The 15,545-nt window shown below is 49.6% G+C and overlaps 2 protein-coding genes across 2 annotated transcripts; both read right to left on the bottom strand.

Moving 5' to 3' along the window:
* Positions 1–1,445: 1,445 nt before the first annotated feature.
* Positions 1,446–7,925, bottom strand: TSPYL2 (TSPY like 2; the record flags this gene model as incomplete). Its single annotated transcript, XM_084258478.1, has 7 exons — positions 7,056–7,925; positions 5,627–5,704; positions 5,393–5,504; positions 5,175–5,320; positions 4,947–5,044; positions 3,824–4,635; positions 1,446–1,627 (listed from the first exon to the last, which is right to left on the bottom strand). The coding sequence occupies exons 1-7, from the start codon at positions 7,839–7,841 to the stop codon at positions 1,446–1,448; spliced, it is 2,214 nt and encodes a 737-aa protein (XP_084114604.1). The 5' UTR covers positions 7,842–7,925.
* A 4,021-nt stretch (positions 7,926–11,946) lies between these two features.
* Positions 11,947–13,068, bottom strand: GPR173 (G protein-coupled receptor 173; the record flags this gene model as incomplete). The annotated part of the gene is made up of 1 exon (XM_084258105.1): positions 11,947–13,068. The coding sequence occupies one exon, from the start codon at positions 13,066–13,068 to the stop codon at positions 11,947–11,949; it is 1,122 nt and encodes a 373-aa protein (XP_084114231.1).
* Between the last annotated feature and the right edge of the window lie 2,477 nt (positions 13,069–15,545).

Genomic DNA, 15,545 nt, shown 5'->3' with positions numbered 1-15,545 from the left:
AAACGCAAAACTGACCATATCTGAAGCCGCCTTGAGCAAAATAAGGGCGTTGGATAGAAAGTTCGGGAGCTGTACTGCAGAAGACTGACTCGGATGTCTGAATAAATTATTATGATCCAGAAAAAAAAACTGTTAAGTATCTCTGGTGTCCTTTGAAATAGTTACTGTGTTCAAAATTTAAAACAACTTGGCCTTTCTAATGTCGCCCAGATAATGTCAACCTTTCAGACGCCCAACTCCTCCAGGCCTTCCCTCCCCCACCACGGGGCTGCATAGCTATTTCCCTTTGCTTTTTCCTTATCTCTTTGCCAACTCCTCGGCCCGAGCCATCTTTTTTTTTTGTTTTGTCCCCCAGTTCTAGCTCCAAGGAAGCTCTCCCCTAAAATGAGAGAACACTCATTAATTTTTTGATTGTGCTATTCCTACCGATGTAATCTTTGTGTTACAGGCAAAGGAAAAAACTGAATTCTTCTGGCACCCCTACGCCCAGCTCACACCAGGCCCGAGAAAAGACTTGACGCATGACAAAAAAGATGAATCACCGAATAAATGGATATTCTAGGGTGCAGTGCATTTCTATGCGCTTGCGCGAGAAGGGAAGGCGTGGGAAGCGACTTGCTACCTGGCTGAGTCCACTGCAGTCTTCGGGAGGGGGAGGGGTTTCCTCAGCCTCGCCCTGCCATTGGCCAGGATGGTCCGCATTGGCCTGACGCAACACCTCTGCGCCCCCGCGGAGCCCACCCCCTACGAGCCAACCCTCCACCCCTCCCATTCCCCCCAAGTACGGTCTTACTGGCTAGTACGTAGACAAGGCCGCAGAGGGCCTGTGAGAAGGGAGACTGGCTGCTGGGGACGGCGCACCGGGCGGGATATGTGACTCAAACAGCACTTTGAATTTGCTCTGACCTTTATTAGGATTAACTAGTCTCACTGGGAGCAAGGAGGGACTTCTGGGGGAGGGGTACAGGAACACCGCAAAGGCAAAGCGGCCTTGCATAGACACTGAGGCGAGCTAGCGGGCACAGCAAGGAAAGATGAGGGATGGAGGAAAAGAGTAAGACTTGGGAGAACAGGGTGGCAACAGAGCCCCCCCCAAGGCCACAGCGGCCCTCCCCGCTTCGGGGATCAAGGGTGTCCACTCCATACAGCATGAGGAGGGGGATAGAGGGAGCCCTGACCAAGGCATCACAATAAATACGTTTAGCAGCACACAGAAGCCTGCAGGGGAGGAGGGCCAAAAGGAAGGGGTAATTCCCCTTCCCCTCCCCCCCAAAAATAAGAACTCTGCAATTACTAAACCATAAAAATAAACTTTAAACCCGTGTATGAAGTCGGTTAACCCCCCAGAAGTGCAATGTGAGGCCGCATGGCCCTAGCTGAGGGGGAGGGTAAATGGGGCAGAGGGAGTGGGATATAGAGAGGCATCCCTTGCAATGGTAAGCCATTTATCCAGTGTTGCCCCTCTTCCCTGGGTTGGCCCATGCATGTTGGACCAGAAGCACCTCCTCCATGTCAGAGTCTTCCCCTTCTGAATCTTCTTCAAATCCGTCCTCCTCATCTATTACATCCTCCTCATTGCTTGCTTCCTCCTCCTCTTCATTGCTGCCCTCACCTTCTTGATCACTGTCTGCATAGGGAAGAGAGACAAGGAGGGGAAAATGGAAGGATGATTAGATTGGGCAGGCAAATGTCACTCTTAACAAAGAACACTTAAAGGGGACGTGTGTGTGTGTGTGTGTGTGTGTGTGTGTGAAGGCACAGAAATGTAAGCATGGAAAATGTGCTGGGGGAGGAGCAGAAATCTGGGCAGGGTGGGCTCTCAGTCTCTGTCCTACCAAAATCCATACATCTCTGAAAGTATCTTTTTCTCTCCCAGTATGTATCAATGTGTATCTCTCATCAGTTTGACCTTGGCTGAATAAACCTTCTATTCATGCCCCTAATCTGATCCAAACAGGCCCTATTCTATCTTCTTCAAGCCAACCCCCCACTACCACCCTAAATCTGGAATAGCTGTCACCCCTTCTCTAAAAGAGATGTTGGGAAGGGGTAGGATGAGCAATTCCCTCAGTTTCCCTACCCTACCTGAAAATGTCTCTATTGAGTCTACTCATGCATTTAATGACTCCTCCCTCAGTATATGCCCCTGCTCTCAATGGTACCTCATCGCCATTGAGGAGTGGTTGGTCTTCCTGCTCCTTCCACATCCTCCAAGGGCATGCCTTTCCTGCATACAGCTGGGCTCAAACATCTCCCTTTTCTGCACTTTGCTATCCCCTTCCTAGCCAAGGTTTGACTCTACTACTTTACCTCCTGCTCATCCTCCTACCCCACTACATCTGGTTCTGCCTCCACCAATCCATTGAAACCATTCTTACCAAGGTCACAGATAACCTCTTCAGTCCCAAATCCACTGGACATATCCCAGTCCTCATTATACCTGAACTTCAGCAGCCCTGGACATTACTGACAACCCCGGACATTACTGACAACCCCCTTCCCTGCTGAGAATGTTCCATGACCTGGTTCTCCTCCTAACTCTACCTCTCAGTGCCTGTTTCCTCATTTATAAAGCTGGGATAGTATTATCTACCTCATAAAAGTTGCTGAGAGGATTACATGAATTAAAATGAGTAAATCAATAGAATAGCGTCTGGCATATCACAAATGCTTCATTAATGTTAACTGGACCCAGAGTCCAGAGCAAGGATTCTGCTATTACCCACTCCCCACTTTCTTTACAACCTCTGACTTCCCAGACATATAGCCAAGTACCTGCCTCTGGGTCACCTGTGCCTTAGGTAGCCCTTCCAACTCCATGTTCCTTTCTGCATCCTACCACCATAATGTTCCCCACCCTAAGAAATTGTATCTCCTTTCACCAGTCATCCAGGCCAGAACCAAACCTGAGAGTCACCTCAAATACTGCCTTCTCCTCAAACCCTCACATGGAACACTTTCTCAACATTTCTCAAACCACATTCTTTGGTGAGCAGTGAACAGTGGCCTTGTGGTCAAGAAGTTTATATATTACTGGATTCCACAAAGTTTAAATAGGTTTCTTACAGCAGGGTTGATTTCTCTGCATCTTTAAGGTGCTAATGTACATGTGTCTCTACATGAGGATGTCTTTGTATGTATTAATTTCCCCAACATATTTGACCACTGAACCTTCTTGTGAGAAGATGCTTTCAGAACGTGAAGGGTTTTCAGAAGACAATTTTGGATACTTTGCCAACATACTGTGCATTTCACCCTTGCAAGTGCTTGTTCTCTTCCACTAAGAAAGTCCCGTAATAATCCTTAATGTGAATGTACCTCTCCAATTCAAATGTCACCTCCTTTCTCTAGTTCTCCCTTTCCCAACTCCTGAGGTAGAATTAGCTGCTTCCTTCTCTAGGCTCAGAGTACACTGTTCACTCCCAGCTCACCACACAAGCCTGGGAATTCCCAGAAGGCCAGAGTCAGGTACACAGTGTGCTGGAGTACAATGTGTTTGCCATTCCCCATCTCCCCTTTGTGAAACTATCCTTAGTTTCCTCCCACTGTCTCCTGTACCTCTTTTCTCTACTTCATTTGTAGTTTGCTCTGTTACAGCGTATCTACCCTTCACCTAGAACTGAAATGTTTTATTGTTTTGCTTTGTTTTATCACAATTGTAAATGTTCCCTGACCTTACTTGCTTACAAAGTTAGGCAGAAAGTTTTCTCTTTCCTCCACGAGAGTGGACTGTGTTCATGCCTTGATACCCAGATCCAGGCCAGATTTTCTGTGAGAGAAATAAGGGAAGACAAGTGGTAGGGGTGGGGGAAGTATAACTCACCTTCCTCACTGCCCTGCTCCTCCTCTTCTTCCACTGATGATTCTTCTTCAGAGATATTCTCTACTTCGTCCTCATAGTTATTTTGGTTGTTGCTGTTCTCCCTGTCCTTGTTAGGGTCTTCAATGTCATTCTCGTAGTCTTCTATGTCTCTGTCATCATCATCACTGCCTTCATTGTCACCTTCATTGCCGTCATCATCACTACCTTCATTGTCACCTTCATTGCCGTCATTGTCTTCATCATCACTGCCCTCGTTGTCACCTTCATTGTCACTGTCACTGCTGTCTTGATTGTTGCTATTGTTGCCACCTTTGTGATTCTCCTCTTCACCATCAGCATTCTCTTCATCATCTGAGTTCTCATCACTGTCATCAGGGTTTTCTTCATTGTCATCAGTGTTGTTGTCTTCAGGGTTCTCACTGTTGTCATCAGGGTTTTCATTGTTGTCTCCGTGATTCTCGTCATTGGCACTCTCATTGCTGCCGGTAGTTTCATTGTCGTCAGAGCTCTCGCTGTTATCAATGGTTTCATTGTCATCAGGGCTGTCACTGTTGTCAGTGGTCTCGTTGTTGGGGTTCTCATTGTGGTCAGGGCTTTCACTGTCACATAGACTCTCATTAATGTCAGTTATCTCATTGTCACTGGTCTCAAAGCAATCAGTGGTCTCCATGAAGTCAGAGATCTTGATGTCATGAATGGTCTCAAAGTCGGTGATAGCATCACTGTCTGAGGTCTCACCAATAATGTCTTCCATTATGTGATAGTCATCATAGTCTTCCAGGATCACCACCTCATATCCATCCCTGTTTTTACTGTGGGGAAGTTTGGGGTTGGTGGGAAGCGGTATATTCAGGGCAGACACTGAAAGGGGGTAAGTAACTGAGGAGGCATTAACCTAGGACTCCCAAGAATGAGGCTAGGATGGGAAGAGTCCCATTTCTGCCCTTGACTGTGTAGCCTAAGGTAAACACAGCCAACATCTGGGCATCATTCTCCACTTGTAAGACATAGTGGACTGGATTATCTTAAAGGTCCCTTTTCGATCTATAAATCCTGTGAGACAGTAGCCTAGTCCTTGCCCCCTCTCTAACAAACCACCTCAGAACCCCCCTCTCCCCATTACCTTCTTTCCTTTTCTTGCTTCTTTCTGTTTGTCCTGTAGCCCCCTTCGCCCATCATGTAGTAGCGCAAAGGGTTAACCCACAGGTCATTCTTGATAATCTGTTGAAGACAGGAGGGGGGGAGGACAAAGAAGTTAGGCGTATAAGCCCCAAAGCCCATTTCCAATTCTCCAGGCACTCAGAGGCAAGCCTAGCAAGGCCTTCTCTGGCAATAACAGGAGGGGTCCCACCTCAGCAATCCTATCAGCCTCTGGAAGGCTGTGGTTTGAGAACCAGCTGAAGAAGCTGTGACTGATATCCTGGTTCCTGTGCTTTTGGGCCTGGGGTTCCTGGCCCCGGTGCCAGCGAATTGGTGTGGAGTGAGACACCAGCCGACCTGAAGGGAAAGGAGGTCATGGAGAAGGCACTGGACAAGAATGAATCGGGGGAGGCATGAACAGCCTCTTACCAGAGCGGTTGCGCTGGAACTCCTTGACAATCACCATGTTTGTGAAGTAGGGGTTTGTCTGGAAGTACAGCTTCATTTTATAGCCCATGGAGATATGTCTTAGATCCTGTACCTGCTCAGGGTGGGGGTAATGGTGGAATCCCCACCATACCACAGCCCCTCCCACCAAACCCCCCTCACCTCCAAGGACCAGATTCCTTGCCCAGTCCAAGTAAAAAATCTCTTTGGCCTGACCTGCAGATTGGTCAAGTAGCGGAAAATGTCTTCATCACGTTGGTTGATCAAGATTGAAATTTTGGGGTGGTTGAGGAACTGATGGAGGGAGCAGTTTAGGTCAAGGAGTGACTACCCAATGAGAAAAGGAGGGAAGGAAGGCCTGGTAGGGCAGAGCAAAAGAGAGGCTGGAGGAGAGTAATTCCTTATATGTTCATGTGTGTAGAACAAGTGGGTCATGAGAAATTATCTGTATTTTCATTCCCATCATATTGTCTATGTGATAAGAGCATGTTTATACAATATTAAACCTTTCTGTTAGGTGGCCTTGCCATGGTTTGTATTTGTTATGTCTGGGTGGATGGTGAGGATCTATGCCCATGTGGTGTTGTGTCTGGGTGCTGACCACTTGTTTTCATAAGACATTGTATGTCTGAGGGCTAAAGGCCCTTGTCTAAGTGATACTGTATGTACAGCCCCTATTGAAGGGCTATAATCATATGATGTTGTATATTTGGGTGTTTTGGGTCTGTGTCCAAGTGATGCTGCATTTCTGGGTACTGAGGGCAAATAGTCACATGATGTTGTGTGTCTGTGTGCTGAGAAGCTGTGTGTTAATACTGTTACAGTGCTGAACTACTATATCCTCATGATACTATGGTGCCTGTGTGTGGAGAGCCTGTGATCATGTGATCCTTTGTATTAGCATGGCAAGAGTCTGTATTCACTTAACTCTATGAGGAAGTTACACCTATGAGTATGCAACACGTTTCACATATGTATGTGTTTCTCCCAGAGATGAGCTTATCACTACTACAGTAAATAGGTTTCTTACTCTCCCCTTTTTCTTCACTTAATTCCTTGATCTCTATACTCAGGTACTCATACCAACCCTTCCACGGCTCCAGCACCTTTCCAGGCCCCTCCTCTCCATCCAGGATCAGAGTCTCCCTAGTTACTAAGTAGAGATGTAGGCCTGCAGAGTCACATGTGACTCAAGTACCCTTTCTGGGAAATTTCTCTGCTGTGTGCCCTTCCCTCCCTCTTCAGTGTCTGAGGTTTATCTTCTGTGCCCTCCTTTTTTCCTTTCACCACCCCTGGTGCAAATTTTTTTGCTGTGTCCCTCTACTACGCCCCCCTCCCACCCCTACCGTCTGCAAACCATTTTTTGTTATGCTCCTCCCCTTTTCCATTTGTGGGCCAGTCTTCATGCTGTGTGCCCCCCCACCCCCTCCCCCATCTCTAGTCCAGCCTCTCTGCTGTTTTGCCCCTCTCCTTCCATCCCTCCCAACCCCCCTTACCTCCAAGGACCAGATTCTTTGCCTGGTCCAAGTAAAAAATTTCTTTTGGATTCTTTCAACAGGGGCTCACCCCCACTCTTTTACCCCAGTTGCCCCTCCCCCCCTTCTGTCATGGGCTCCTGGCCCATGAGTATAGATGACAAGGATACTGCTTTGACCCAGAAGCCTGGGATATGCTGGATGATGAGGTCTCTGCGCTCCAAGAAGGGTCTTCGCATCTGGATGAATTTGCGCTTAAGGCGGAGGAAGGCCTTGCCCGCCTTGATGTTCACCGCCTCCAGGTCCAGCTGAATGTTCTCCAGCGCCCGCAGGATACACTCTATCTTCTCAGCATTCTTCTCTTTGTTTTCCTTCTTCACCTTCCTCTGCTTCCTCCTCCTCCTCCTCCTCCTCCTCCTCCTCACACTCTCCTTTTCATCCTCATCAGCGTCTTCCACTAGGATGACTGCCCCCTCTGGATCAGCCAACATCTGGGGGCCCCATTCCCCTGTGCTACAGGTTTCTAGGACCTTCTCTTCCGCAAAGCTGCTGGGCTCCAGAACCTGAAAATCAATTTCCAGGCCTCCCCCAGAAGCCTCAGGAGAGAGCGCTTCCAGGTTCCCGGTGGGAGGGGTCGAGCCCCCATACCCCGACTCCATCGCCGACTCCCAGCCCGGACCCCCTGCGCCCAGGGTGAAATACGCGCGGATCCCACCCTCCTCTAGAATGACATAGGGCGGCGGCGGAGGCAGAGTGGGGCCCACTCCCACCCCCCTCATGTCGGCCAACACCTGTGCTGCCTCGGTTTCCTCCCGGAGCCTCGGGCGCTGCTGAGGTGGAGGCAGGGGCAGTCGCAGGAGCGGCGGGGGCGGCGGCGGCGGCGGATCGCTCTGAGGATGCTCCGAGCTGCTCAGTCGGCGAGTCTTGGCCGGAGGCCCTTCATCCGGGCGATCCATGGTGCCCGCGCTCGACAGCTCGGGCGATCGTGGCCGCCGCTACGCTCTCAGCCCGGCCGCCGCTGCCCGTTACACCTGAAGAGGAGCCGCGGCTCCTCACGCGACCAGCACTCCTCACAGCCTCGCTCTGGCGTTCCCTCCCACAGCGCCTGCCCGACTCCCTCCGCGCCAACAGCCCTGGCCCCGCCCTCCTTCTGACGCAAGGGACCCATTCTGCCTTGCCATTGGCTGCCATCCGCCGCGGCGGCGTCGCGCTCCCTCCACCTTCACAATCTGCTTGGCAACACCGCACCCCAGAAATTTCCGATTGGTTTCCTGGGTCCCGCCAATCATCCGGCCGACTCCCCTCAGCCACTCGAGGGAGACTGCGGGGTGATTGGCGGCGAGGAAAGCAGAGGGGAAAAAGCCCCTCTCCTCAATCTTCTTGCGTTTTATCCAATGGGAAAAGTACCAGTGGTCTGAAGCCCCCCAAAACAAAACAAAAAATACGCCAGCACTGAGCGAGGTGTGCTCAAATAAAATCGGGAGAGTCTCGCCTCGCTTCCCTCCCCTTCCCTTCTCTCCTCTTAGCTCCCTCCTCTTCCACCTCCTCTTCGCAACTACGCACTTCTAAAATCTGCTCGGTTCCCTAACCTCGGTTTCTGCCCCCGCCTAGAATTGCCTTTTGGCCCCTCGGGGCGTTCGTCGCCCTAAAGGAACCAGGGATTTAGAAATCTAGGACCTTTGATTTGGGGCCACATTTTGACGTGGCGTTTTCCATCTCTGCGAGATGGCTCTAGAAATAATAATCACAGAAAAAAGTTCCCCTGCGTCACTAAAATGGTTATGATTCATTTCGTGCTAGATTTTTCTAGGACTTTCTATCTCATCTACTAAATAGTTCTTCCTATCTTTTCCTTTACCTTTCTCCAGTATGCTGTTTTTCATTGTTTGGGGGTTCGTTTGTGGGGTTTTTTTTTTTTTTTTTTGACCAGAGGGATGGGCTTGTAGGGGGAGGTAGGGAGGCACTTGGGTGTGGGATTCACTTCGTTGGTCTTACTCGTTTTGTAACCTTAACCAAATCACTGCCTCTATCTGAGTTTCTGTTTCTTCTCTAAATTAGGCATCCCTAAAGAGACAGGTAGGAAACTGCTCATTGCAACTTTGTGGTAGCAGAGAATTGGAGGCCACCTAGAGACCCATCACCAGGGGAATGGATAAGAAAAATGTGATATATGTATAAGATGGACCACTAGAATGAATTAGATCTACATAGGCAACATGGCTGGATTGCTCAAAAACAGAATGCTGAGTGAAAAAAGAAACAACAAGATTTATAGTACAGTACTATTTATGTAAATTAAAACACATAACAATACCATATTTTTTCACAGATACACATATATGTAAATAAACACATGAACGGTGGATTGGAAGGACATACATTAAATACACAAGAGTGGGTGCCTAAGTGGGAGGGGGCATGGGATCAGGGATGGGTGATGAAGGGGACAAAACAAAACAAAATATAGAATAAAAGGACCTTGCATGGACCAATGATGATCTAGTGTGCCAAGAACTGAGGAGTACAGTCCACTTGATTCTGTGCACCTGAGCGAATAAGTACATAAATAGTAAATTAATTGAGTGCCCAAGGAGCAGGCTGACTGGGTAGACTCCCAGGCTTGGGTTTCTTCCCTCTGTGACATCTCTTCCTCTGAATTTAGACAAAGCTTACCAAAGTCCCAGCTGTATTCCTCCATCCTTAGGAAGACACCCATCCCAGACTGAGCAGTCCCTCCAGAAACCACTATTTTGAGGGGGGCATTTCTTAACCCCATCAGTTCTCCCCAAGTTTGATTCCCAATTCCCAGTCTCCATGCTGGTCCAGTTTCAGCAACACCTTCTTTGGGTTTTGGAGAGGAGACAGATACAGGAGTTGGGAGTGATACCTGGGGGGGGGCTCTAGGCTTTGGGGGAAGTGGGGGTTTTCAAGTATCCTGTCCCCCATGTTCAAAACCTGGGCCAAGGAAGATCTTATACAATGGGAGTCTAACTTCTTACTAACTACAAATGTATGGATTTCAAGTTCCATCTCGCTGACCACTCTTATTTCCTGCCAAAGGCATATGCTATAGTTTGTCTCCTCTCAACTAGGTGGATACGTGTAAGTGTGCGCGCCACATACAGGCATCTGCTCACATGTGTGCACCAGGCAAGAATGCCTCCCCACACAAAGGCACACAGACACACACTGTCTTACTCGACCATGTGGTCATGCAGACAGGACACACAGACAGACACACACATACATACACACACACAGTCAGAAAGAGAAAACATCCAATATAGCATTGTTCATTTCAGTTTTCCATTTACAAAATCCAATGGTGAATCCAGGCAGTTAGAAAAAAGAATTGGAGGAAAACCCTCCAGAATGTACCTATCTCCCCCCACCCCTGTTGTTCCCCCACCCCACCCCCTGGGAAAGGCACCCCCATCACTATCACTGAAAGAACAGGCAGCCCCAGTCCCCAGTCTCTCAGCCACTCTGGCCTGCCTTTCCAGGGTCACTCCACAGCCAGGCTCATTAATGTCTCTCCTGCCTAGAGTGCCCTCCCCATTCCGCTTGGGTCAAGGCTTTCCCAGTTCTGGGACTATCTTGGAGTAGGAAGAGAGCTTAGGACAGGGCTTCTATAAGGAAGGGAAGGGAGGGTGGATAAATACAGATTTCCCCTCTCCCAGGAAATGACAGGAGGCCAGAGAACCCAGGCAAGATCAACAAAGGAATGCTAACTTGGCTCACCAGTCCATAAGAACTGGCCTTGATGTGAGCCCAGAGTGAACTCTGCCCCTACAGGGAGGCTTGGGATCTCCCACCTAGGGAATCTGGCTTCAGTCTGTTCCACTTTGGGTGGAGATAAGGGTGGAGGGAGGAATCAGAGAAGGGTTGTTGGGAGGAAGTTTGGGGTTGAGGGCCCAGAAGGCCAAGGGCTACCATGGAGGGGCTGGAGGCCCCTGAGGCTTGCGGGACACAAAAAGAGGTCAGATAGGAATGGACTCAGGTCCACTGTGCCTTGGAATACGTACCAAGGTCCCAAAAGAATTTTTGTCTTCAGAAGAGTAGCATGAACCCAGGAGACAATTCTGGGATTGAATTCCATTCTGACCCCAGGGTCTGGGATCCACTTACTCTGGGGAGTTCATTTTTCTCCCCATACTTCCTGGGGGACTGCTCCTGCCAGTACGGAGACCCACATCCACCCTAATGGGACTGGAGTGGATTGTCATCCTCAAGAACAAGAGTTGGGGGCTAGGGATCCAGGAGGCAGCTCGAGAGAATGCAGACAAGCTCAGGTCTCTTCAGCTCAAGGCATGTAGCTCACAGCCTGCTCTTCACCTCCAGGGGCTGTTCTCCCTCCCCTCCTGGTTCTCAAACTGATGTTCAAGAAAAACTTGGGAGATCTGGGCATGGTGGGGAGGCAGAGGAGACTGGGTTTGAGGCCAGGGTTAGCCTAAAAGAACATTGCACACAGCATAGCAATTAAACATCTCTGCTCCCTGGGAACCCAGCACCCTCTTTGGTCCCTCTTGTCAGCAGATCAATTTCTCCCTAAACATCCAGACCTTGCTAAAGGACTTAAGGGGAGGGTGCATGGGAGCATAGGGGACAATAACAGCTCTGGGAGTCTATTTTACAGGACAAATTCCCCTCTTCTGGTCAATGTCAGAAGGAGAGACATTAAAGCAAAGCCTGTCTCCGCTGTTAGTAGAAAAACCTGCATTTTCAGTTTTGTTTTCTTTTTCTGAATTTAAGAGGGGAGAGAAAGGAAGAGAAGGAGGGAGGGAGGGAGGGAGGGAGGGAGGGAGAGAGAGATTATAGAAATGGAGAAGGAGGCAGTGGAGACAGGCCCCACAGAACTAGAAATGCCTCTTTCCCAGCTTCCCACCCAGTCCCCAGCTCTGGGGAGGTATTGGCAAAGATGCCTAGATTCTGGGTGATAAGAGGGGCTGGGGCTGGAGCACAGAAAGAAAGGCTCCTGTATGGGGCCCCATCCCTCCCTTTCTGTTGGCCCCATCATGGTGGCCACGACCTTTTCCCTGCCTGTCTGCCTACAAGCCTGCTTCACATGACACAGTAGGGTTCTCTGGGAGCTGGGGCACCTCCTGTGCCCCAGCAGGGGGCATGAGTCCTCAGGCACTTCTTGAGGTCCTTGTTGAGCAGGAAGCAGACGATCGGGTTGACGGCAGCCTGGGCGAAGCTCATCCAAACAGCGGTGGCCAAATAACGGTGGGGCACGGCACAGGCTTTCACAAACACTCGCCAGTAGCAGGCCACAATGTAGGGTGACCAGAGGAGCAGGAAGAGCAGTGTGATCGCGTAGAACATGCGGCCCAGCTGCTTTTCACCCTTGACCTCGTCCATGCCCAGCAGGCGGCGGCTGGCTGCGTGCCCATTCTGCCGGATACCCAGCAGGGTTGGTGGCATGGGCCCACGGCCAAAGCCGGCGATCCAGTTGGCAGCAGCCTGACCGGTAGCCCCAGGGCCATGGAATGTCCAGTTCTGACTGATGGCTGGCACCATCTGCACTGGCTTCATCTTGCGGTGACGGTACTCAAAGAGGAGCAGCTTGCCATAGACAGCATGTGTGGCCGCCATCAGCACGGCCAACATAAGCATGAAGCCCAGCGTGTCATTGGCCTTGAAGTAGCGATGCTCAAAGATGCATTGGTCCTCCTCACGGATAAACTTGTAGGTGCCCACATCGAAGACGGGTGGAAAGGCCATGGCCACAGACAGGGTCCAGGCCATGCAGATGACAGCTGCACATGTCCAGAGTGTCATGCGCTTGGCATAGAAGCGGTGGTGGGCAATGGCCATGTAGCGGGTGACGCTGATGCAGAACAGCATGAAGGCCGCATGGAAGCAAAAGAGCACGGCCATAAAGGCCACAATCTTGCAGCTGAGCGCACTGAAGGTCCATGAGGAGCCGTGGCGCACAGAAGCCAGCACAAAGGGGAAGCAGACAGCAGAGCGTATGCCGTCGGCCAGGCACAGGTCCAGCAAAAAGTAGTAAGGAGCCTTGTGCAGGGCACGCTCCTTGAGCACCAGCAGGGACAAGATGGCGTTGCCTGCCAGGCTCACGCACATGATCAGTCCCAGCAGCACCAGCTTCACATAAGCAGATGCTGATGGCGGGGACAATGCACCGCTCACCTCCTCGGGCTCTTCAGTGGTGTTGGCCATACTGAGAGGCAGGGGCTGCTTCCAACCCTACCGGGTCAGCCAGTCCGGTACTTGATGGGCCCCGTGGGACTCCATCAGTGGTCCTGCTGGGCTACACCTGCAAATAGGAAGAATGGAGGGGGGAGGTAGCGAGGGGGAGAGAGAGAGAGAGGAGGGCGGGAGAAAGAGAGTAACACATAGAGAGGCAAAGAGAGTGGGAAAGTAGAAAATGGCGACAAAGAAGTAAATGAATAGAGATTGGGTCGGAAGTGGAGGGGATGAGAATGAGAAAAGATAAGAGAGACAGAACCGAAGAGACTAGAAGAGGGGGAGAAAAGGAGAGGGGATGGGGGAGAAAGAGAAGAAAGGGGTAGAAAGGAAGAAGTGGGGGAGGGAGAGAGAGAGAGAGAAAGATGGGCAGAAGGAGGGAGGAAAGAAAGAGAAGCAAGAGAAACACAAGAAATGTAAACAGTGAGAAGCAGGTGGAAAGGAAAGGTGAAGAAGAAACAGAAAAGACAGTGTTAGTGTGTTCATGAGGCCTCAGCAGTCACTCCCGGCTGGCCTGGTGTCACACCCTGTGTGGCCCACTGCCGCTCCTACCCCCTCCTTGCTGGATGAGGGTGCTTCATCTCTCTGCAAGTACTTAGTTACCTATTTCCTCCATAGGTGGATGTATGGGCTGGGAATACTGTTGTGTTTTTTCTTCCCCTTTGCAAAGCACTGAGGATGTGTTCTTCAAACTTTTTTGACTGCCACCCACAGTAAGAAACACATTTGACATCACAACCTGGTACACATACATGCATGTGCACACACCACTAAACCTGATGTCTCACAATAGAACTGATCCTATGTTTAATTGTACCCATCAGTTGCTATTCTACCTCACATTTTTGTTACTGCTGGTAGCCATTAATTAACAGGTTTCTTTACTCATGATCAGGAATGTGCTTAGCATGCTTGAGGAACAGTGTGAAGACCAGTGTGGCTGGAGTGGGACAAGTGAGGGAGACAGTGGTAGAAGTTGAGGTCATAGAGATAACTAGGGCCAATTGTTAGGCCATGGGCCATGATGGGGACTTTGGGTTTTATTTTAAGTGAGGTGGGGAGTATGTGTGAATATCAAGATGTAGGTATACTTGTACTCATTCTTTGAAACATGATTTATTGAGCATCTACTGTGTGCCCCTGTGGAGCTGACACTCTAGATAGTGAAGAAGGTACATAGGTGAAGTACACATGCCACTTAACAACATTTCAGTCCACAACAGACCACATACAGGCAGTGGTCCCAATGGGTTATACCACATGGCATAGGTGTGTAGCAGGCTTCACCATATACATTTGCAGGATTCCACTCTATGGTGTTCACATGACAAAATATCCTAAAAACACAATTCTCAGAACACATCCCAGTCATTAATTCACATGTGGAGGTAGAGCAGATGATGCTAAGTTCCTTTAAAAATCAATGAAGGGGGCCTTCCTTGGGCGCAGGGTGGCACAGGGGTTAAGTTTCAGCTCTATCAAGCTATCACCAGCCACTGCAGCATGAGTTTGATCCCCAGCCAGGGAGCTAACCCACATGGCGCACCAGACCTCTCCTGACTCACCCACTGCTCCCCTCAGCAGTGTATTTCAGTAGATCTGCCTGTTCTGCTCCCTACTCTGTCTCTGGTGAATCCTCTCACCCCCACCACCATCCCTCCCCTGCACCTCTGGCCTAGACCCCAGTTCTTGTGTGCATAAATAAATAAATCTTAAAAAAAAAAATCAAGGAAGGAAGGGAGCAGGAAGTGCTAGGGTTTGGGGAAGTGCAATTTTTGATGACAGGGAAGGTTTCACAGAAGTGGTGCTATCTGAGCAAAGACCTGAAGGAGGTAAGAGAGTGATTCACATGGATATCTGGGGTAAGAAAAGTCCAGGGAGAGGGGACAGCCAGAGCAAAGGTCCTGAGGTGGAACTACGCATGGTGTGTTTGAGAAAAAGGAAGCAAGAGTGGGTGAGGGGATAAGTAGTGGGAGGAGAGGCCACAAAGGAGGTGAAGCAGATATGTATGCCACAGTGAGGACTTGACTTTTACTCTGAGTAAGATGGGCATCATGGCAGGGTTTTGAGCTGAGGTGAGATATGATATGACTTAGAATTGGATGGGCTCCTGCTTGGGATTGTGAAGAGCACATACCACATGGGTAAAGGTGGAAGGAGAAAGACTATTTAAGAAGCTCCTGCATGATCCCTTCCAGCTCCATCCATGTTGCTGCAAATTGCATGAGTTTATCTTTACTGATTGCTGAGTAATATTCCATGGTGTATATGTACCACATCTTCTTGATGCAGTCATCTATTTTGGGGCATTTGGGTTGTTTCCATAGCTTAGCTATTGTAAATAGTTCTGCTATAAACACGGGTGTAGGTGCCCTTTTGAATTAATGTTTCTGTGTCCTTGGGTAAATACCTAGGAGTGGAATTGCTGGAAATAAGCCAGAAAGAAAAAG

This window comes from Talpa europaea, assembly GCF_964194135.1.
Source record: "Talpa europaea genome assembly, chromosome: X".
NCBI lineage: Eukaryota > Metazoa > Chordata > Mammalia > Eulipotyphla > Talpidae > Talpa > Talpa europaea.
Note: the sequence above shows the minus strand (reverse complement) of the source record. Positions and strands in the feature narration are given on the sequence as shown.